This window comes from Phyllostomus discolor, chromosome 3 (assembly GCF_004126475.2).
Source record: "Phyllostomus discolor isolate MPI-MPIP mPhyDis1 chromosome 3, mPhyDis1.pri.v3, whole genome shotgun sequence".
NCBI lineage: Eukaryota > Metazoa > Chordata > Mammalia > Chiroptera > Phyllostomidae > Phyllostomus > Phyllostomus discolor.
The window spans coordinates 109389966-109413611 of NC_040905.2; the positions used below are offsets into that span (position 1 = coordinate 109389966).

At 43.2% G+C, this 23646-nt stretch overlaps 1 protein-coding gene and 1 long non-coding RNA gene across 13 annotated transcripts in view; one reads left to right on the forward strand and one right to left on the reverse strand.

Annotated features, from left to right (window-relative positions):
- Positions 1-23646, reverse strand: part of RBFOX1 (RNA binding fox-1 homolog 1) — a 1508648-nt gene that overhangs the window by 352022 nt on the left and 1132980 nt on the right. For 8 of the 12 annotated variants that reach the window (XM_036019909.1, XM_036019910.1, XM_036019914.1 and 5 more), the window contains exon 1: positions 18946-19190. The exons of the other annotated variants lie outside the window; for them this stretch is intronic. In XM_036019909.1, coding sequence (XP_035875802.1) covers positions 18946-19089 — 144 coding nt within the window. In that variant the 5' untranslated portion in view covers positions 19090-19190. Of the gene's footprint in view, positions 1-18945; positions 19191-23646 lie in introns of those variants that run through there. 12 annotated transcript variants of the gene reach the window in all.
- Positions 8344-22271, forward strand: LOC118499262. Its single transcript, XR_004901787.1, has 2 exons — positions 8344-18950; positions 20754-22271. It is a non-coding gene; the product is annotated as an uncharacterized LOC118499262 (long non-coding RNA).

Genomic DNA, 23646 nt, shown 5'->3' on the forward strand with positions numbered 1-23646 from the left:
ACTCTGAAAATGGGGGATGAATAATCAGCTGCCCCCCTTGATGTTGCTGTGTGACCTCCCTACTGTCTTCTTTCTTTTGTGCTGCAGGTCCCTGCAGGAGCTGGGTACAGAGAGACCATGGCAGACAGCCATCTCCAGGACTTGTAACTGGGCCTTTCTGCCCAAGCACCATGCACACTCTACTCCTTGTTAGCTGGCCAAACTACCTGAGTTCTACACGCATCCTTTTCCCCTGAGAGACGCAGTACCTAGACTGGCATCTCCCAAAGCATGCTCTGCACAATGAGGTGCTTCATAGTAAAATCCCATAGTCAAAGATGTGAGAGAGTTTCAGCTTTCTCTCTCTCCCTCTTGGGGATTTATGACACCTATTAACATAGTAAAGCTCCTGAGAAGTCATGCAAGAAAAAAAAAGGAAACCTGTTGACTTTGTTTGATCCAGACATTCTCAGACTTATTGGATGGCCAGTTGGCCATCCATCCATCCATCCATCCATCCATCATCCATCTTGCAATCTATTTGAATATCTGGCTATTAAGAATTAATTATGTTTTAGCTCCTGTGCAAAGTTCTTTACCCTTTCTCCTTGTTCTCTTTTTCTTGCTTCATCCTCATTTGAATCTTCATGGGCATCATCATCAACAATCATCATCACTATCATCATTATCACCATCATGGTTGCTGCCATTTATTCAATGCTTACTTTGTGTCAGGCACTGTTCTAATTTTATCACGCTATCTCAGTTTCTCCCCTCTACACCCCTGTGAAGTAGATTCTGTTTACTTCATTGCATTACAGACAGGAACACTGAAAGGTGAAACAAATTGGTCAAGAAAGTATAGCTAATAAATTACAAAGCTATGTCCTGAATGAGGGCTGCAGGGCCCTGGGTTTAACTACTATGAGAAGTCCTTGTTTGGCATGTGACAATCATTAACACACTCTGAGAAATGCTAGCCTGAACAAAAGTCAAGCTGAGTTTTCTCCTTCAGGCCCCCCTTATCTCCTTTACCCAACCCCTCCAGCCTCAGTCATTCTAATAGCCATTGGAGGCAAAGGAAGACAAAAAAGCAAAACTAGTAAAAACAGCTAGACAAGAATTTAAGGCCTAGGGAAGGGCTGGCTTTCACCACTCCCCACTGTGTCTTCAGAAAGTGGGGAGCACCTCTCAAGCAAGGGGAGGCACATGGAAATGGGCTGGTCACATGGGAACACCAGCACAGAGTACCAAGGGAAGAGGAAATGGGAGGGGGTGATCTGGAAAAAGGATACTAGTGAGATTATCCTGTGACCTTTCTTTGTGATTCTGAAGCACCACCTCAACCTCCTGGGCTGTGCTGTCCTTGGTCATTTCTCACATCAAGGTCTCTTCTGGGGATGAAGTGGTGATTCTTAACTCTTGTAATTGATACATGGACCAGCCTGGGAATCTTGCCCTCATCCCAGAAAATTGCACATAACTCATAAAACATTCCATATCATTGCAGGGAGTTACGGCCTCTATGAAATTCATCTGTGGACCTTTGAGGGGGCTCTGAATCTCTATCAGACTTTGAAGTATGTAACTAAGATGGATAGAGTCAGAATTTTTTAAGTCAGCCTCATGCTGACTGTTCAGATGATGGTTCTGATGTGGAGTCATGTTGACATGCTTACCTGCACCACAACTTTGAGAACATGTAGCTGCCATGCAAAGGACTCTCACCGTAACTTGACGGGGGTGAGGCTTCCAAGAAGGCAAGAAGGTGCTAAAACATTCCATATTGTCAAACCAAGTCAGACTCTAAGAAATCCAAACATACATCCTTACTCTTCTCACCCAAAAGTGAGTCATCATCCTAAGACTGGTGTGGCTTCTCTCTGGTAAAGAAACCTTCACCTCCAACTTCAGGCCACAGAAAAGATACCATCAAACCAATGAGTGGGTGTAGGTATGTTAGAGCACCCCCAAACACAGCACACAGCACTGGGAGAAGGGAGGTAGGAAATATATACATGGGTTTTCTGAGCCTTTGCAGTCTGATCTGGCAGAAATACAGAAATAGGAGGGACCAAGGGGCTGGCTAGGACGAGCTGTGCAGCTGAACATGTGAGAAGATGAGCCAAGGAGCTGACCACTGCAAATGGTTTCACCACGATGTCATGCCCAGGCAGCTGGTGGCAACACAGAGCATCTGACAGGTGGGTTTTTCAACTTCCCAGATTAGCAGTACCCTTCTGGGACACTCTGGGGACATCAAAAGAAGAACCACTCTGAGTGACCTCATTTCCTTTCTGATTGTTACATTACAATCTATTTTTAAATGCTTTTTTTTAAATAAACCACGTATACCATTTACTATTGGCCAGGCACCTTCTAACCCCTTTACATATTAACTCATTTAATCTTCATCACCACACTCTAAGGCAAGTCCCATAATTATCCCTGTAGTACAGACAGGGAAACCAAAGCTCAGAGAGGGTAAGTGACTTGCCCAAAATCACATAGCTTGCGAGTGGCGAATATGGCTCCAGAGTCAGGTGTTCTCCAGAAAAGATATGTTTTTCTTTAAATATAGTTCTGCTGGCTTCTAATTGACTTAATTAAAAAAAAACTTATCTTAATTTTTATTATAATAACAATGAATCATATTAACTAAGAACTCAGATATTGAAACCACCCTAACTGAGGTGCAAATTCTGGCTCTGATAATTTCTGGCTCTGTTGTCCTGGGCAAGTTACTTAACCTCTCTGAATCTCAATTTACTTATATATTTGGAGGTAATAACACTTTCCTCACAGGATTATTATGGGGAGTACTGTAAGTAATACAGCAACACACTTAAAATATTCCTTAGGCTTGAGTCCACTTGTATATGTGTGAGCTTTATTCAAGGTGGTTATGTCTTAGCATGACCACCTCCAAATATATAAATGTCAGGTCTTTAAGTGACTAATCATTTATCACTGGTTGATCCCAGACATCCCAGTTTCATGAATCAATAAATCCTCATGTTTGTTTAAGCTAGTTTGAGTTGGGTATTTGTCCTTTGCAACTAATAGATTCTGGACTAATTTAATAGTGATGGTAAGAATAGTAGATACACATATACACATGCATAGAAGGAAGTCATTAAACATAACTTTTGCTTATTTTTCTTTTTTAAGTCCTCACCCAAGGATATTCTTATTGATTTGAGAGGGAAAGAGACAGAGAGACATCACAGTGAGAAAGAAACATTAATTGATTGGCCTCCTTCTGTATACACCCCCACTGGGGATTGAACTGGCATCCTAGCTTTGTGCCTTGACAGGGATTGAACCAGCAACCATTTATATGTGCGATGATGCTTCAACCAATTGAGCCACCCAGCCAGGACTTTTGCTTATTTTTTTAAACAAACACTTCTATGGAAATTTCTAAGTCTCAAACACCAGTCTCAGCTCTTTGAGGACTAACTCATTTAATCTTTTAACAATTTTCTGGTATTTGTACTCTTAACAGCCCATTCTACATATGAGAGTTTGCATCATGCCTGGCTAGATGAGAAGGTGGACCTTAATCAAAGCCATGGTTGTATGATTTTAAATACTATTTCCTTTCCTCGGCACACTTTGCATCACCAAGGATGTTGATGTTTTAGCTAAGTGAGGAATCCTGGAAACCTCCTCAGGAGCTTGGACCAACAGTCAGGTGCCCAAAATTGTAAATTTTGCCTATGCTGAAACCTCTTCTAGGTGACTCCTGGGAAAAACTGCTTGGGTGACAGACAAGAATTCTAAAATACCCTTTCAGAGAAACCCCACTGATTCAGAGCCAATGTCTCATTACATTCAGACACAGACACAGCAACTCCGTCCTGAAACCAACCTACCTGAGTCCACACCTTCTTTTTAAATAATGTTTGGCAGGGAGAGCCATTTGCCCCTCTACAAATGTTTATAAACTTATCAGGCCGGTTGCTTTTCAGGGACTCATTTTTCTGCATGTTCACTTATTACAGAGAACATGGTTCCCAAAATACTCACCATGTTCTCTTGCATCTCCCCCAACAATATTATTGAATAGAGCCCACTGTTGAAATTCACAGATTCCAGGGTGGCTGTTTGCTTTAGGATTACCACCTAGACCTCACTTCCTTGGAAACTGGTGGCTGGCCTCAAAGATGAATGTTCCTTTTAGGACCAAAATAGAACAAAGGGACAAAAGAGAACTGAAGGATTTAAAATTAGGATAAAAAAAGGAAAAAAAAAAAACTTGGCACTAGAATGGCCTTCCTTAACTGCTAAAACTTACCAGTGATGCCCAACTTTCAGTGTAGTTTATCCCCATATGTTCCCACACTCCCACTGGGACCTAACATTTGCAGGCGCTATTTATCATTCTGGCTAGTGGTGTGCTCATCTGCCTACCTCGCCAAGCAGCCCTCGTTGTTATTTCTGTAATTACTGGGAGTCTTTCTCATGTCGCACTGTGCCAGAACTCCGGTTCACCCTGTTACACTCAGAACACATGGAGAGATGGGGGTGGGTCTGCAGTGAAGGGAAGGGGCCTGCCTTCCTGCCCACCATGAAAAGTGAAATCAAGAAGAAGCAGAGCGTAAACCACTAGCGTGATTGTTTTAAAGGCTGCATTCTGTGCCACCTTATTTACAAACACTGTCTATGTTCATTGCAGAGTTTGTTTATTAGAACAAAGACTATTATTTTTTTACACATAGTAATTCATTTAGTCATCATAATGACTGACAATGAATATCATCATTTTCATTTTACTGATGAGAAAACTGAAACAAAGAAAGTTTAAGTAACTTGCCAATGAGCATACAAGATGGCAAGTGGCAGATTTAAACTGAATTTAAATCCAGGTACTATGTGTGAAACTGTTCTAGCAATGCATTCTAATTGGCATCACCATCATTACCAAACATTATCACCATCACCACACCTCCACCATTTCTACCATCACCACTGCCACACTTTCATGAGCACCTCCACTAACTCCACCACCATCACCACTGCCATAATCACCAAACGTCACCACTACCATTACTACCTCCATGATCACCACAACCATCACCACCACTAGCGCCTCCAATGGCACCATCAGCACAACCATCATCACCAGCACCATCACCTCTACCACTACACACCATCACCATCACTATCTCCATCAGAATCACCACCATCAGTACCAACACTACCACCACCACTGCCACCACCACCACCACCACCATCACAACCTCCATTACCACTACCACCACTTCCAAGGCTAAAAGTCTTTACTGGGCTTTTTCTGTGCTGGAGGCTGTTCTGGGTGCCATACAAACAACCTCATGCCATACTCACAACAACCCCAGCTCCTGGTCCTGCTATTACCTTTACTTCACAAATGTAAAAACTAAACTTTAGAGAGTTTACAAGACATGTCCATGTAGCTCACCGGAGGTCTGTAAAATTAGTGATATTTTTCAGATTCAAAGCCAGTTTTGCCCAACACTGATGAGAAGGCATTTAACCCCGATGCTCCTTTGACCAGAGGTGGGAGATGGAGGCACTGCCCAGTGGACATTTCATCAAGCTGGGTCTCCACTCCTCAACCCACGGTATTAGAAGTCAATTGCTAAGATGTAAGAGATTACCCCACCGAGTTGGGGTATGAGTTTGTGTGGTAACTCCACTACCAAACAATATATAAGCTGAGTTGGTGTGGTAACTCTACTACCAACTGCTGAGATTCTCTGCTCTGTTGAAATAACATCTAGGGAGCTTTGGCCTAAAATATGCTAACACTGGCTTGTAATTCACTCTAGTGAAGCCCCACACACTGTTGGTCAGTGCCTCCTGAGACACTACCCTCCTCAGCAACGCCCTCATATGTCTCTCTCCAGCATGTTACATTTGTTCTTTTTGGCTGAACATTGTCTTTGGAGGACGGAAAGCTGTCACAAAGAATAGCAGGCTTGTTTTATAAAACTCTCACTCCTGTCCATCTCTCTGTCAACTCCTAGTCCAGGCAGACATCAGCTCACACTTGAGTTACTGCGGTGGTCCCCTACCTGAGCCTCTGCTTTCAGTCTTGCCCCCCCTCTACTCTATTTTCTACAGAACATCCAAACTGGTCTTTTTAAAGGATAAGTTCAATCATATTTCTCCCCTGCTTTAAGCCCCTTAGTCCTTTTCTCCTCTTTTTTATTTCTCTTGGAATTAAATCTATTCCTCTCCATACACGTGTTTCCAAAAACTGGATTCTGGCCCCTCTCTGCCTCTTTTCCCCTCTTTCACTCTACTCCAGGCTCCCTGGTCTTTTCTCAGTCCCCTGAGATCCTCCAGGCACGGGGCAGGCATTACATATACTCTCTGCCTCAGTACAGACGGTCTTCTCCACCCCAAGCCCCACCTCTTTACCCACCTCCTGCCTCATGGGAGCTTCAGTGTCACTTCCTCAGAGGGAGCATACTTCTTCCCTGAAGCCAACCCTACTGTTTTCTGTGGACCTGCTTCTTTTCTTTCAGAGCATTTATCACAACTTACAATACAGATTTCTGTTGTGATTGGTTGCTTATTACCTGTCATCCCCACAAACTTGTAAGGTCCGTGAAGGAAAATGAAGTTGGTTTCCTTGTCTATATATCCTCAGTGACTAAGCTAGTTTTGGAGGCACAGCAGAGACTAAATGAATATTTGTTGAATGGATAAGTGAGCAAATTCATTATTAATCAATTACTTACATGAGAGGACGAGGTCTGATTTAATCATTATGGATGTCACATGCTTTGCTCTAGACGACTTGATAAGTCTTTCATAAATAGGTCATAAAGTATTAAGGTTGCCCTACAAATGGTTAAAAATATGGCATTTCTGTTCTCTGATAGTATCAGATAAACTCCCCAAATCTATCTTATGTGTAAGCCGACAGTTGTCTTATGTAATATAATAATTGTTGGCTTGAATTAAAGACATAATTATTTTGGAGAGAGTTGCTCTTTTTCTGATATAAAAAGTGAAGGATCCATCCCTCATATTAACACATCATCTTCTTGGCATGCTACATGATTAAGGAGGAAATGTGATTTTATTTTGTGGGAAATTGATATTTTCACAAAGTCAAGAGACACTATCAGAATAAAGGGATGTTTATTTGGGTGAATCGCCGGCTTTGCACAAATCCCAAGTGCTAATTGCATAATGGGTCTTTACAAAATGCCATAATATGGGTTCGGCTGGTTTGTCTGTTTTCGGTTTGAAAAATAGATTGTTTAATAACCCATCAAAGCTATATGTAAACCAAGCAAACAACAGAGCAGATGTTGACTGCTGTCTTGTGCCTCGTAGACATAATTAAAGACAATGAGACACTCACGCATTCATATAACAGAGGACAAATGCAAACATGAAAACCAGTACAATACGAATGTGAGCTGCATTTGCTGGACACCTGCTTTCTCAGCCCAAGATGTTGTATCATATTTCACACGATGAAAAATGTTTCTAATAACCACTATTTACTTATGTAATTGTGTACATTTTGCCCTCCACTTCTCAGGAAGACAAAGCTGGAAAAAAAAAGCCTAGTCTTTTCAATTGAGTATTTGTTTCAATTTCATAACCACTGATTATGACCCTGGATGGCTTCAAAGAACGTTTTTAATTTTCTCATGAGCAAAAGCGTTCACAAAAATCAGTTAGCCTGAACTTTCACATTTATAAAAGAAATTCAAGCCCCGGTTTGGGTGGGAGTAGGTTGGGGCTTTATTCACTTTTCTTTGCCTTCATCTGTTCATGTATTTTTTAGGAATTCTACTGAATTGAGATGTTTATTTCCTAAAAACCTAACAAATCTTTGTTAGGCATATGAAGAGATCACCTTATTCAAAAACAATTCTGCTAGACAGAATATTTAAAGTATCATTCTAATTTTCTGGTTATTTTGTTTCCCCCTCAAACTCCTACTCAGAGATCTGCTAGTTTTCAGTTTTTCGTTCTATAGTGGAAGAAATATAACCACAGAAAATGGAACACATGACATAATTAAGAAAATGCAAGTATAATCAAAAAAAGAAAAGAAAAACAGGGCTTTTCTCTGTTGATATCTGGAAAAAGTAACTGAGGCTTCCAAATATATCATTTGATCATATCATTTTTCCTCTTCTGATTAGGAAAAACAAAAGCTGAAGTTAAAAATCAGCTTTCTATAGCTTCCCATGCAGGAGAAATTTTCCTAGATCCAGAATTCTCAATTCAGAAAATAAATGTCCCCACTCATTTTCAAAATAATAGGAATTTGCACAATTATGTAGAATTTGTAGAATTCTTTTTCTATAAACAATTGAATTTTCTTAAAGCCTCCAAAATCCCATTGTTTGAAAGGTCACATGATGTTCCCAGTGACTTGTAGGGAACGGTGATGCTGTCTACAGTACACTCACCCATCTCCCTTGCCTGCCGTTTTTGATGATTTGAAGGGAAGGGGGATCCTAATGTGATCTGCATCTCTTTATGTTAATGAAATGGTGCCAGCCCATTTTCCCAGACAATACCGGAAAGCATAAACACCAAATGGGGAACAAATAGGGCCGTGATGCCACTGTGAAACAATCAACCCTGACACACCTACGACAGACCACATCCCCTCTTTCGTTCGTTCTTTAATGTCCCTAGGTGAATCTGATTAAACACATACACACACATGCACGCACACGTGTAAATGCATACAGGATCTCAGAAGCTCCAGAAGGCTGTAAAACATTAAATTCTCTTGATTTATGGAGCAGCCTGCACTGCATTGAGCAAAACAGCATGGCAATCTGGGGCCCCGCTCCCAGAAATTCCTTTATGAACATGACCAGCCCCCGCAAGTGAACAAAAGCAGTGGTGCAGGGTGTATAAATCATTAATACGGTGCCCGGCAGTGACTGCATTTCCTGTGTTAGTTGGAGAGCTCCTCAGCACAATGGGGATTTGGGGATTGGAATTGGCTGCGGAGAAATGCACTCCATCATCCTCGGAGCAGATATGCTTCCCATCAGCCTTGCTCTCTTTCTCTTCCCCACCCTCCCCAAGTCTGACAGCCTCACACTGTGTTGTAATTTATTCAACAGTAATCATAATGACTTAAAAATAAAATCACGAGAAAGCTTCAAAGTTGAAAGCTCTCCCCACTGACTCCCTTTCTGACAAGTTTTGCCTTTGAAAGAAAAGAGAAATGAGGACTCTTGGTTGAGAGGAGCTGTTTTTCCATAATGATGGGCTAGCAGGGGCCTGGGCGAATCTTGCAGAACCAGCAGTCTGAATGGGACAGCAGAGTGTGGGTTCTGGAGCAGGGCAGTCTGGTTTCCCATATCGCCTCTTCCTCGTACCTGACTCAGATCCTCATCGAGAAAAACGAAACGAGTCCTCTCAACTCCCTGGAGACCTTTTGTGAGGGATTAAATGAGGTAATCCATGTGAAAGTGCTTCGTAGTGTGCTTGTCATATAGCACTCTATAAAAGTTATTGATTGTTTCATTATTTTAATTATTTTATTATTATCATCATCGTTGCTGAGGCTGGCTGGATTCTCAGGCTACCTAAGGGATCTTACAAGAGGCATCTCCTACTGTTTACAGAACAGACTCACTTTTTGAATGGAACCAAAAGGAGGCTAAAAAAAAAAGAAGAAAAGAAAGAGAAAAAGAGTTCTCAAGAATCCTGAGTCACATGCTCTGAATGGAGACCCCCAGTGGAAAGTCACGCCATTGCACCATGAAGAAGGAATTTCTCTACTCCTGTTTTAACTGTTTATTGCAAACAGAAAAAAAAAAAAAAAAAGAGGGGGTGGGGGAGGAAAGCAATAAAGCAAGCAGAAAAAATTCCATAGTTTTGTGCAGATTATTTGGATGAGAGCATCTGTCAGCTGATTTAAGTACAGACAATACATGGATTCAAAGCAAACTCATTTGCAGGAGGGCTTCTGTGTTTCCAGAAATTCAGAAGTGGCCCAGATGAAGAGAGATGTGAAACTAGGAGAGCCACTCCTTATTCTTTTGCTTCAGGATAAAGAGAACAAATGATCAAGCAGCAGCGGGACACATGCTCCCTCTCATAGGACAGAACCAAGATCTGAAAATGCGTGTGTCAGTCGGACAGTCCATCCTCAAACTAGGGCATTTGCCCAGGCACCAGTGCCAAGCACTTAAGCACCACCAGGCCCCAGAAAAATTCCCCTGGACTCTCCCAGGTGACAATCCACACATTAGCAGGCACCTGCCATGTTCAAGTTTGTGGGAATATACTTCAACGTGTGGCCCAGTCCCCTGTATCACAGAATAATGACATTCTGAATAGAAATAAATGAAGCCCCTGCAGTGTGATTCTGTCAGCTTTTGAAAATAAATAACTTTGCTACTGACAAGAGCAAGACAATTTTTATTTTCCCTCCTCCTGTCACAGGGCATTAATTGAGATGTGCAGCCACATTACAACCAACACCGCCAGCAGGACTGACAGTTGACAGGAGAGAAACACAGAAGAGGTAGAAGAAGCCAAGGAACCTGGGAGAGACACCCATGTGCCTTGGGTCTGTGTCCTTGGCAGACCCTGGGGCATATACCGCATTGATTTGGGGGAGATAAAACATCATGTTCAGCTTCAGTAAACAGGTGCAGCCTTTCTTTAACATAAGCATTTACTCATTCATTCTTTCATTCATTCTTTCACTTCTTTAATAAAAGACTATTGGCTGCTCATCACGTACCAGGCACTGTTAAGTGTTTCCATCTGGATCTTACAAAGGTATGTACAAATCTTACAAAGAACAGTTATAAAATGGTTGTTCTTAACCCCATTTTCCCAAAGAAGCAATTAAAGCTCTGAATCAAGTAAAGTCACTTTTGCTCGATCTAGTTGGGTCAGCTAATCAAATAACAGAGTTTGGATTAAGCCTTTAGTTCATGACTTCTGTCCTACATAGGACTCCAGAGATAGCAATATTTTGTTAAACTATGCTTTGTGGGTGGGGGAAGCTGACACCACCTGGTTCTAAAATGACATAGGTTTTTCACCTGAATCTTGTAAGATCCTGGAGATGGACAGTTGACTACTGCAAAGTGTGGACCTCACTGCTCATTCCATTTTTAAATATCAGTATTGTTCACTGTTGATGAAAGACTCATGGGGAAGGGGGAAATCTCCCAGCTCTCAGCCTTGCATCAGAGAAAAGCTCGCCTCATGCCTGGATTCAGGCAGAGCAGTAGCAATCAGAACGACCGAAGAGAAGAGTGAGATATTTGCTGTTGCTTTGATAAGGGGGCCCTAGTCCTCGAGGTGAAGCCTGGGCAAACATCAAACGCCAAAAAAGAAAAGTCTCATTAAGATGAAACCTTTTGTGCATTTACTCATCAGGACTGGGAAATCTGAGGCACTTAAATCCTATGGCTGCCTGTACTTTGTTCCATAGCTGCAATGGAGAAAAAAAAAAAGTCATTACATCTCTCTGGGAACACACACTAACCTTCTGAATGCTTTCCAGTCTGGCTCCAATTCCTAATTTTGATTCTGTGTGTGTTTAAACACAACATAAAGAACAGAAGCAAAACGGCGACAGACTGTTCCTCACCTAGAGCCTGGTCCTGTGTTAGAAACCACAGCACCGCACACCGCCACCCCAGCCCCATTTTCTCCAAGCCCCTGCACGCTGTAGGTGTTGGATATATGCCTGCTTTTCTTTGCTGTGTACTCTGACTGCTGCTCTGCCAGACGGGAGGAAGGTGATGCAAAGCAGATAACTAGAGTCTTCCTCTTTGCAAAATGGGTCAGGGGAGAAATGAAGGATTCTGTGCCAGACATGAACAGGGATTCCTGGGAAATTCAACAGACCCGGCCGATATATTCCAAGGTGTGGTGCTGCACTGACGTCTCACAAGACGGCACAAGGATGAACAATTTAATAGACCCTCCATGAGGATGGAGGCCATTGCTTACTGAGAAAGTCTGGAAGAGCAGCTGGCACCTAACAGTTCAATAAACATGGAATGAATGAATGAATGAATATGTGAATGAATATTTGAATGTATCTTAGAAAAAATATCACAGCTGGGATTCTGTGACTACTTTGTTTTGAGCAAATCTACTTTTAAGTTCAAAGTATAAGTTGATTCTAAAACTATTTGGTAGATATCAACTGTGATGATGAGTGAATTAGTAAAAATTAGTAATTAGAAAGGGGATGCCTGAATGCCTGAACTTTCAGAATCAGTGGACCCCATTCATTGCTTTCAAAGTACAAGCCCATTGTCTAAGTACCTTGATGAGGTTTTAAAAGAAGACATCACCCAGACTCTTGATGTTCCACATTAACGTCTTTCTTAAGGCTCCCATTAAAGCCCTTTCACTACCTCTGATCCTGGAACCTATTTCCAAAAGCCCCTGAGTGTCTCAAGAATTCAGGAGTGGTCTTCTCTCATTTGATCAAGGAGCATTCATTTCCATCATTTCATGTCTCCAGTATGGTCCCAGAGGACAACAGAAACTACTGCAGAGACTACCACTTGCCGCGTGACCCGATTCTACCACTTACAGTGTCCTTATGCTCTTGGCAGCATGCACTCTCTTTTGCAGTCAAAGCAGGTGAACTTCCCTTCCCCACTCTTAGAACACCTTTCTCAACTCTTCACATGCCTAATGCTCCCTTTTTCCTCAGATCAGGAAGATCATTGCCTCCTTAGTGAGACCCAAGCTGACCCACCTGTCAGATAAACCCCGACAAACAACAAGAGTCCACTAATCCTTCGTCCCATCACCCTGTTTATTGCCTGAACAGCACTCTCTCAAATCTGAAAATACATTCTCAATTCACATTTGCATCATCTATGCTTTTTTTTTTTTACTGGAATGCCATCTCCATGGTGGCAAGGACCTTTCCTAATTGATTTGGTGCAATATTCTCAATGCATAGAAACAATTTTTTTGCATGGCCAAGTGAAAGAAAAAATAAATGAGTGAATATGTTGTCATATAAGTCTATAAAATGGGTAGCAATCACTGCCTCCCCTTGCTTCTAAGGTTCTAGAAAGTCCAAATGCACTCATTCATTCACTCATGCCTTAAATTTTTTTGAACAACTACTACATATTAGACTTTATTCTAGGAATTGTGGGCAGAGTAAGGGACAGAAATAAAAAGCCTCTGCCACCTTATAGTCTAGCAGGTCAGAAAAGGCACAGAGAAAGTGCTCTGTGAACTGTCTGGTGAAGAAATGCAAATTCTTCACCAGAGAGGGATCAGGAGTGAGAACCCAGGCAGTGGAAAGCAGTCGTTCTGCTCTTTTTCAGCCAGGACCAATCAATCCGGGCCACGGTGTGCCAGGATCAGAAACAGCATCAAGATCCCCTTTTCCTAAATGTTTTCTGTTGCCTGAATGTTCCAACCATATAAGCTTTTTCCTAACCCCAACCTGGGGTTGCAGTGGAGGAGTCCTTCAGAAAGTCTCCTCTGCAACAGTCTCTTCTCTGTGGGAGCGGCCTGCAGGTTCGCTGCTCATTTCCCCAGCTCGCTTGCACTCAGCATGGTTGAAAGGCCAAGGCCAGGGCCCTCCTGAGCTATTGTGCCTGAGAGCTGACCTTATTTGACACAGCCCCTCTCAATGGGACAAGCCACATCATGCAGACAGCCACAGGCCAAGAGGCAGCCCTGCAAAGTTCTCTTGAGCAGCTCCCGGAAATAAGAAACTTTATTGATGAATGGAACTTTGTTGGCTTTTCTTAATTGAATTAAACAGCACACTGGGACACCTCTCCCGTCCATTAGGAAGGTCTCTGCAGATGGGGCAATTACGCCCACACTTTGTCAGCTCTGCCTCATTCACAGGATGACATCTCCCACATCTCCCAGCCCCCCTGAGGCACAAATGCACCAACCTGATTTTGTTTACAATGCTGCAATCTCTTTCTCTTCCAAAAGACTATTATTTGCCTGACAAACTACACTGTTTTTACCCGGCCAATATGAATAAACAAGCATTATGTTTTTTCTCTTGGGGCAGAGAGCCTGGTTAAATGAATCAGAAAACCCTAAAAAAGATTGTCTACCCTCAGTCCATCAGCTACTGGACAATTACTCAAGGGCCAGCTGTAAGGAAAACAGATGGCGCGTGAGCACTAAGAACATGGGCTGTCTCTGCTGGGCAGAGGCAGGAGCGGCCGTTGTAGGTTCGGACACAGAAACCGCCTGAAATGGCAGGTAGAGCTGCTGGCTGGGACAGGACTCAGTCCGTGGACTAACGGATGTTTAATGTGAAATAATCCTAAGGCACAGGCACACTGAGTGACCCTGCAGGCAATACCCACTCCCTTCCACAGGTTCCTGAAATGGGAGAAACGGGGAACCCCAGCCCAGCCGAGATAGGGGCCTTATCTGGCCAAGAGGAGCCCAGCATGTCATGCCTTCTCCCCTGAATTGGAAAAATGAGAGCCACCAGGATGATTGATTAATGAACCAGTTCATAACAGGGTCTCTCCAGGAGGAAACCGAGGGAACCATGTTGTACCCGACAGTCGCTCAGGCCTAGGAATGTGCTTATTCCGGCCACTTACATTCCTTAAACAATTCAGACATGAAGATAATCTATTCTAATTCTTTTCTGCATTATTGACACTATTGACTACCCCCAATCCACAGCACGATCTAATAAATCAACATGAGATTAAGCCAAGAAGAAAGAAGGTGATAAAATGCCATTTGGTACCCTATAAATCATCAGGCTGAGCAGCACAAGGTAAGTAACTGGAATGAGAATTGAACTTGTCTACGCAGCCATGATTGTTATGGTCTACCGAACGTCCCCAAATTTATAACCGCGGCAGGTGCAAGGGGTGACCCCCTCCCTCCTACAACCTTCGTGTGAGAGCCCATCTTCCCAGTGACTCTGTACTGAGCACCGCTTTCTAATTAAAGACAGAGAGGGTTGATATGCAGGTTTCAGTTCAATTGCTTTCGATCTGAAGATGTCCACAGTGAGCAATGGCTTCATTTACCAGGAATTACCCTTTGTACAAACCACTTCACTATTTAAAACAAACCACATGGATCATCATTAAGTGGGAAAAATTACCAATCTTCAGATATCGACAGTGGCATGGCCCACTTTGGAGGCCCCTTTCCCCCTCTGTTTAATGTGGATTTTAAGCATTTCACCTGTTTTTAAATTCAGGCTGATAAAAGTGTTCTGGGTGAACAGGATCAGACAGATGAGACACTTTCTGAGAAGCATACTGGGAGACCAGGATAGGGGTTCAGGAACAGGGAAAATTAAATTCATATGCTAGTTATGCTTTTTCATGGGGTTGGAAGTCAGTGTGAACCGTAGCTCTCGAGGCAGCCCAGCACGATGTGAGCATCGCAGAACAAACCTCATCTGCTCTGTCCTTGGCCTCGCCATGCATTCCACGTGATGGATGCTCTTTGCTGTGCTCCCCGTGACTACTCAGAATGTGTATCCTGCATGTCTAATTTTTGTGTTGTATGTGTGTGGTTGTTTTCTATTTTTCTCTGTGAGGAAAACAAAACATATTCTCTTTTGAATCCACTCTTCACAAAGCCTCAAATTTGGAATTTGTATTCAGAATTTTCCCTCAAAACAAAAAATGTTTACATGAGTACTCACTTTGAAACTCTGGGGAGATTCTGTATTGGGTATCTATGTGAGTTTGAAGTTCACCTGAGAAAAAGATTCACCAGCAAAGAAGGCACAATAAAACCTCTGCAGTGTGCTAGGAATGGAAACTGAAGCAGAGACTTTCCCAGGACAGCAAGATTAAAACCGGCTGCTCTGGTGGCTTGCCTGTCCCATCCGAGAATGCTCTACAAGACACACACTATACACTAGAGGGACATAGGTGTGTGTACTCATACATGTGTACATCATTGCACTTGGTACCGCAGTGCCAAGAGGACTGTGCAACACTATACCACCTTGCAACTCCAAACTGTAGTAACATCTCCAATGTTAAAAGAAAGAAGAAAGAGAAAATTAAAAAATATATATATATATAACCATAGTAAAATGCCTACCAAAGGTAGAGTTACCGGGATATAAATAAATGAAATGGATTATCCTAAACAATTTAAACACCCAAGTTGGGCTGAATAAATAAGTTCTTTGTGGCAAAAGGGTTATATTGTTCTCATGTGGTCATTCAGAGGAGACTTGGATGCTGAGGTATCCCAACTGATTTTTATTTTTTATGAGTTGTCTTAGGAACAAATATGGGAGACTTTAGGAAGAACGGTTGGATGTCAGGAGTGAGGCAAAGAAAGCAAATGATGAAGTAATTTTCCTTTGATATTGGATGAAAAATAAGTACCATATGAAACTTCATTCCAGGAAATCATATTTCACTGAAGATTCTGTGGCCCCTAATGAGAGCTAGCAATTTTACAAAACAAAACAATAAAGGCTCCAAAATAAGATACTTGGTCTTAATTATTCTCTTATGTAATTGGTGATCTGAGTGAGAAACATCCCTGAAATATGTTTATTCATAAATAATAATACAATAAAAGGTTTTCAATACAGATATTATTTATCATAGATGCAGCTTGATTTTATCAACTTTGTGAGTATAGATCATCACAATTAAATAGAGATACAATAATAGCTAAAGATTCATAGTAGATAGAAAATACAGTGGCCATGTATAGATAGAAGATGTATAGATTGTATCCGTAAGTGGTTGTGGTAATTGAAGCGAACTGTTTCTCACCCTTAATCAGCCAGTTGTCTGGGCTGCCAAATAAAAGCTACGACATGAGACTTCTATACAAACTGTGATGACAGCAGTGACTGGAAGGGATGACCTAAAGGTATGGCTCTCCAATCCTGAAAGTGCACCTTTAGGAATGGTGGGAGGTGCCGATAGAAAACCTGACTCTCAATGAGGCAGGCAAAAATAAATGTCCGCTTGCACTGTACTTCAGGCATTTAGTGAAACTCAGAAAACATACATGCATTCACACACACACTCCCCACATTCTGACATTGTGTCATAGCATCAGCTCATCACCAGTTCCACTCAAAGCACTCCATGCTCTTTTGAGAAGGAGGTGTGTGCCATAGCACATTTCAAAACCCACCTCTGTCTGTCTTCTTATGGGACCGTGATGCTGATTTAGTCACTCCTAAATATTTGCCACGGCTGTCAACATTCCCTTCGAGCCTCCCCTTTCCCAAGCAGGAGTCTTGGAAGAGACTGCCAGACAGATGCTGAGAACCCCTGCGTTTATCCTATATACTTGTCCTTTTCATGGCAAGAATAGCCTCCCACTCAAAGTCACTCTCCTCCTTCCTAAGTTGTGCCTGCATGGGCAAACCAATTTAACAATCTAGAAGGAAGAAAGACCAATTTATTAAAAAAGAATAATGCACAAAGAGACTGTGAGAACACTGAATGGCTAGAGCATTCTACTTGTTAGGCAATGCTGTTCAAATTGATTAATAAATACTATGAAAGAAGTGAATGTAGGAGGCAAAAGATCAACTCATATTAATAATTAGATTAAATTCAACTAAGGCTGAGCATCTGTAGAAATGCTCATTAGAATACTGGTAACTGGTGTTAAACACACACACACACAGTGAAGACACAGAAATGGAAGAAGCAGATGAAATGTTTCCTGGCACAATTTACTTAAAGAGAAATGGAATAAAATAATATTTAAAAGGATAAACCAATTTCTTCCCAAGATATTAAAATGATATAAAAAGGCTGTTCTCAAAAAGACTTGCAATAGAAAATATACCTAAAAAATATTTTCTGGAGGCAACCAACTTGATCACAAATTACCCAGGTGTTCAAAACAGAATCTTGACATTTTATAATCCATATATTCCTATAACAGACTGACATGGAGAGTCTTTGGAGAGGAAACCCCCTGTCTGGACACTTATGAAGGAACTTCAGTACACCACAACCACACATAGTTGACAAATGGTACTCTGGAAGGGAGTCCATCAAAAAACCGGACAAAATGACTGCAATCACTGTTAACTCTTCCTCCAGCAGGATGGGGCAGGGAAAAGGATTCCCATCTGTACAAAAAAAATATACTTCCATCTCTGCCAGTTGCATCCACAGCCCCTGCCCAGTGAGAGAAAACTGAGCTTGTCACCCCCTCCCTCTCAAGGCCACATTGAGCTGTCCCCCAAACCCAGAAACCAACTTAAGCAGCAGCTCTACTAGTGAAGCAAAGAGAGACAGGCAAGGTCCACGGGAAACACCCAGAGAAAGAAACACAATGAAAGATTCTGAAATGTACACAGAATGGAAAACAAACACAAAATCTCACAGCAAGACCATTAAGGGAGAGTGGAGGAAGAAAAAAGAATTTTAAAGCCTTTTACACGCAGTAACAAAGACAGCATCCTAAACAGCTCGCCTTCATCACAGCACTGCCAGGGAGTTTGGAGGCAGATTCTGGGGCTGACTCGCTCCAGAAACCCAAGGGCTCTGATTCCAAAAGCAACTGAAGATAGCACCATCCAGACAAACTTAAGAAAACAAAAATACTGAGCACACACACACATACATATATGTTTTTTCACTCCCTATTAAAGCTGCTGAATTGAAACTGCAAGCACCAAATGCCTCCAGAAAGATCCAAACTCTTGGCATCAGAGGGGGTAGACTCAGATCACCACCGACGCACTGGCACGAGAAAGATGCGAGTAAGGCGAAAGCAGTTTGCAATTTCAACTCCTGTTACCCAAGCTTGGAAACAGGCTTTCAAAGTATGCACAGAGGGGCACAGACTGCTGGGCGCGGGGTAGCTGGGGTCCATGGAAAATGAGGGGCTCCGACGCAGCCCGCCTGTCCAAAAGCACGAGCCCCCTCCCAATCCCCTCCAAGGTACCAAAGCACAGCCCAGCGACGCGGGGACCGAGTCCGTGAGCCTGGGAAGCAGCCACCGAGGGCAAGCCGCGCGCCTTACCTGCTGTAAGTACATAAAAGTCAAGGCACACGAGAGCTGGGGACACATGCCCACGTTGGGGAGCGCCACGCAGGTGGCCCCCGTCAGAGGATGCTGCATTTTGTCTCTCTGGCGCCCGCCAAGCACGAGTGGGGACGCTCTCATGCAATCACGCCGTTCTTTGCCTGGACGCTACAATTTTTTTTTTCTTTTTAATTTTGCTGATTATCTAAGTCAAACCCCGGTGGCTGCAGCTCTCTTCTTCTCTCTCTCTCTCTCTCTCTCTCTCTCTCTCTCTCTCTCTCTCTCTCTCTCTCTCTCTCTCTCTCTCTCTCTCGTCTTCCCCCCCTCCCCCCCGCTGCACCGTGCGTGTCCCTCCTCCCTCTCTTTCCTTCTTTCTTTTGGGTTTGCTAGAACCCAGCGTTCATCTGCCTCCAACTAAGACACTTGAGAAGGTCAGGAAACTATTTTGCTTCCTTCGTGGCTATATCTTTGTGTGTGTGTGGTTGTTGGGCCCTGCTTTCTGATGCCCCTCAAAGTGGCAGGTGCCCCCGCCGTCCCCCGCCCCCCCGCGAAGATGAAAGAACAAGCAAAGGCAACTTCTATGAAAGGTACAGGGGGTGGCTGCCCTCCTGTAGGTGCTGAGTCGGGGGGGGGGGGGGTAGAGCTAAGGGTGAGAGAGAGGGAGGGGGAAAAGGAGAGGGGGAGGGGGGTGAGAGAGAGAGAGAGAGACAGAGAGAGAGAATATTTGACTCACACTGAGGCTCACTCCAGTTGGTCCTGATCTGATGCTGCGTGCCTCCTCATTTGTCAAATGGGTCCAGGGAAGGACTGGGAGTGTGTGTGTGTGTGTGTGTGTGTGTGTGTGTTTCTTTTTCCCTCCCCTTTGCCTTTTTTTCTTTAAACGACTCACCAAAATTCAAATTGTGTCTGCTAAAAATCTCCGCGGGGCGGGCGAGGCAGCGAGTGAGCGAGCACCCTACATCGCCAGCACCCAGGCAAGCTGGGCAATTCACGCGATTGTCCAGCTGGGACCCAGAGTCTTAGATTTGGGTGGCGGTTTGGTTCGTTTGCCTGACTCGTTGACAAATAAACGGGAAAACGGGATTCCCCCTGCTAAAGCGCTGGGACCACTCTAGAGGCTGGGGGCAGGCGGAGCAGGGGCTGCAGGCACCAGAGGCAGGGCAATGTCTGGGACCCCCACCCCCTGGAAGGGCTGCAGAGGCGGCGATGCTCCCCCAGGCGTTTGGGGCGCAGCTTTCCCTGGGCGTCTTGCCTAGGCTGGGCAGGAAGCAGCCGGCACACCAACAAGCCCGAAGCCGCTGAGTGGGAGAAACCACCCTGGCTGGCGTGGAAATGAAGCCTGTTGGACTAAGTAACGTCAGCCCCTGGTGAATGCAAGGGGGGGCTTCTTCCAGCTTAGAATCCCCACTCTTCTCAAATTATAAATGCACAGGGCGGGGAAGTCCATGTCTGATAAGAGATTACTCTGTGGGCTACAGCAGCCAAATGACAACGGTTTATTTATTTTATTTTTTTCCTGCCTCACCAGCCCTCCTTGGCCAAATTAGCATTCTGCTCTTGCAGAAGGGTCTCCCCCCTCCCTTTTATTTTATGAAGTAATAATTATTCATTAGTAGATTTTGTTAGTCTTTATGCAATAAAATGGGATGTGATCTGCAAATCAAAAGAAAATTTTAAGACTCTAACACACCCTTGGTCCTCACAGAAAAGAAAAGGCATGCTTTTGGCGTGGTTAGTTTGTGATCCTGCTATATTGTGTGATACAGATTGTGACCCAGTGACTAGATTTCCTTTTTCATTTTCAGAGCAAGAGGCTGTCTGAACAGCATCTTTTCTGATTGTTTGGGTTCCCTACATGACACCTTGCTTCAGGCTCGCCAGTGTCCTCTGAGGCAGACACACTCTGAAAGTGCTGGAGGACCCTCGGGAAGGAACACTTCGGGCAGAGCCCAGGACTGGCCCTGGGGTACCCCCGACATCTCCGTGGGGCTCGCAGGGACACTCTTGGCCAAAAGACAGCTTCTGAACTGAGCCATTAGTTCGCAAGACACAATTCCCTTTGCTGGCTAATCAAAATGCTTTCTGAAGAAAAGCAAATTAATGATACCACAGCTCCATTTTTTGTTGTTCTGTTCTGAAACGCCATCAATAACTATAAAGTCTTCCCTATGCCGAACACTAGGCCCCAGCCAGGCTGTTTCTTTCTATTCCTTGCCCTCCAACACCCTGCAACGCACACATCCCATCCGTTTAGAGGGAATACAGGGGCATGGTTAAGCCTAAGTGAACTAATATGGGCGATCAGGGAAGTACAGGCTGGTATTTTATGTATTTTTTGGAGGGAGGGGGGTTGGCAGTGGTTAGTTTGAAAAATTGGCGCTGTGTATATTATCTGAGAGATCATATTCATCAGCTAAGGTCTGATTCACAGACAAAATGTTCCCCTCTTTTCTGTCTTCTTATTTTTTTTCTTACTTTCTGCCTGTCTTTTATTTTTTCTAAATTTTGCAATTCATAAAATCAAAAGAAAAGCCATTCTGCAAAAGGTAGAATGGAATAAAGGGTCAAAGATCCCGCCTGTCCCATCCCGACTCTCCCTCTCGCACTCCTTCCTTTTGCCTCCAACACGGCTGTGCTGACAGGGGTTCACCCTACTTTCCTTCACTTTTTTTCTCACTGACATTGCCAAAGCCCGAGAATACCCCGAAAAGAGGACAGACTTTTCCCTTCAGCTCATTTTCATAAGAAACACGATAAATAATACATGGCACTTTAATAAGACCTTATCTGAATGGTTTAATGAAAAACAAATACATTACATAAGGAACCCATAACTGCTCTCAGATGCCCTGAGCCAACTCTGGTTTTCCAGTCTGTTTTCTCCCCAAAGTTGAAAGTGCTCAGTGCTGATTGGATTCCTACAGACCCATTTTGCATAATGGCTCAGACTTCCCCTTAAACTTGGGTCTTCACAGTCAGGCACATTGGGAGTCTGCAAAGTGAGACAATGGGATCCAGAGCTTCTAAATGCACGTCACAATGATTTGGGGCTACACTCTGTTCCCTGGACAGCTACATCCCCACATCCCCACACAAGTGTCGTTACGCACAGAGACAAGTACGCACCTATCCGCAAGATACCTGCTTACAGGACCGGTAGGAAAGCTTTTACAGGGCTGACTATCAGTGCACATCAATCAGGAACAGAACACTTGATGACCCCAGATGAAATGGTGACACCCTAGCTGCCACTGTTGCTCACTCAATGCCAAAACTCAGCCAGGCTTTTAAGCAGCATCTGAGATGGAATTTAAATTTCATCTTAACAAAAACTGAGGAAAAGCCACATCAATGCTACTAGCTCCAAAACAATTCAACTATATCAATAAATGGGAGAAGTGGGGGAAAATAGCCTTCTTTGCCTACAAAGTATCCTGGGGGACTCAGTATCACTAGGGAATATATGTTGCATGCACATGCAAGGGCCACCCTTGTGCCTTTCCGCCACAAGGATCCTTAACTGAGTGGCTGTACATACCCTGTGGTGGGCAGAGAGAGTGCTGGAAAACCTGCAATGGCAATGCCACCTCCCAGTGATACTTCCTTAGGCAGAAGGTAACAGCTCACATTGTAATTCAATCCACAGAACAGTATTTGTAACTTTAACTTCACTCAAATTTGCCAGCTATTTAAATGAAAACAGGAAATTGTTGTCTTTTCACTCTTTCATAATTCCTTATTATACTAATTTCCTAAGGCTGTCAAAAAGCCAGACATTTAGCCTAAGGAAGATTTTCTATGGGAGTTGCAGTGCATCAGAACAACAAAAACTCCAGTTAGACTGAAGGAAGGACTTCTTGGTCTTAAATGTAATTATCCAAACTGGGGTTAACTTGTGACAGTGCCAGAGTGGTTTAGATGTTACTCTTACTTCCAAACACAGGCAGCTACATAGTTTCAATCTTCAGTAACATGAGAATGAAAGTATCTATAGAAATGTTGTTATTTATTGTCTCTATCACAAGCACTCTGAGTCACTTACTTGTTGAAACACACTATATTTGGTTAGTGTTGATTATACTTCCAGGCACCGTTCTGGTCCCTAAGGCTATAGCCATGTAGAAGCACAAAGACCCCTAAGATCACAGAGCTTACGATCTAAGGCAGGGTGTGGATAATAAAAAATAGAGATAAGAAAAATTAAATTATACAGAATATAGAAAGTGGTAAGTGCTATAGAAAAAAATCAAAGAAAGAACAGGATCGGGGGATGAGGGATATCTGAGGTAGAAGGGTAGGGCAGGTGGAAGCAGCACTGTGTAAAAGTGTGCTTGCTTTGCAAATGCAGCTTCAGCTTCCAGAAAAGCCTCCTGCACCCTCACCCCTTTCAATCTGGTTGCCAGACCCCAAATTTTTCTAATGTACTAATTCTGGAGCTCTTTTGGGTCAGTCTACTGAGAGTGGTGGTGGGAAGTCTGCCATTTCTAATGACAAAAATTGAAAACATTTTCATCTGCAGGTTTAACTACTTAAAATGCAGTATGTAATATGCTGTCTGACATATAGTAGGCCCTGAAAAAATACTGAATTGGTGGATAGATGGATGAATATAACAGGAATTTGGACTGAAATGATATTGACCTATTGTTTTTTTTTCTGCTCAAGAAATTCAAGAATTCTGAAATATTTTAAACATTT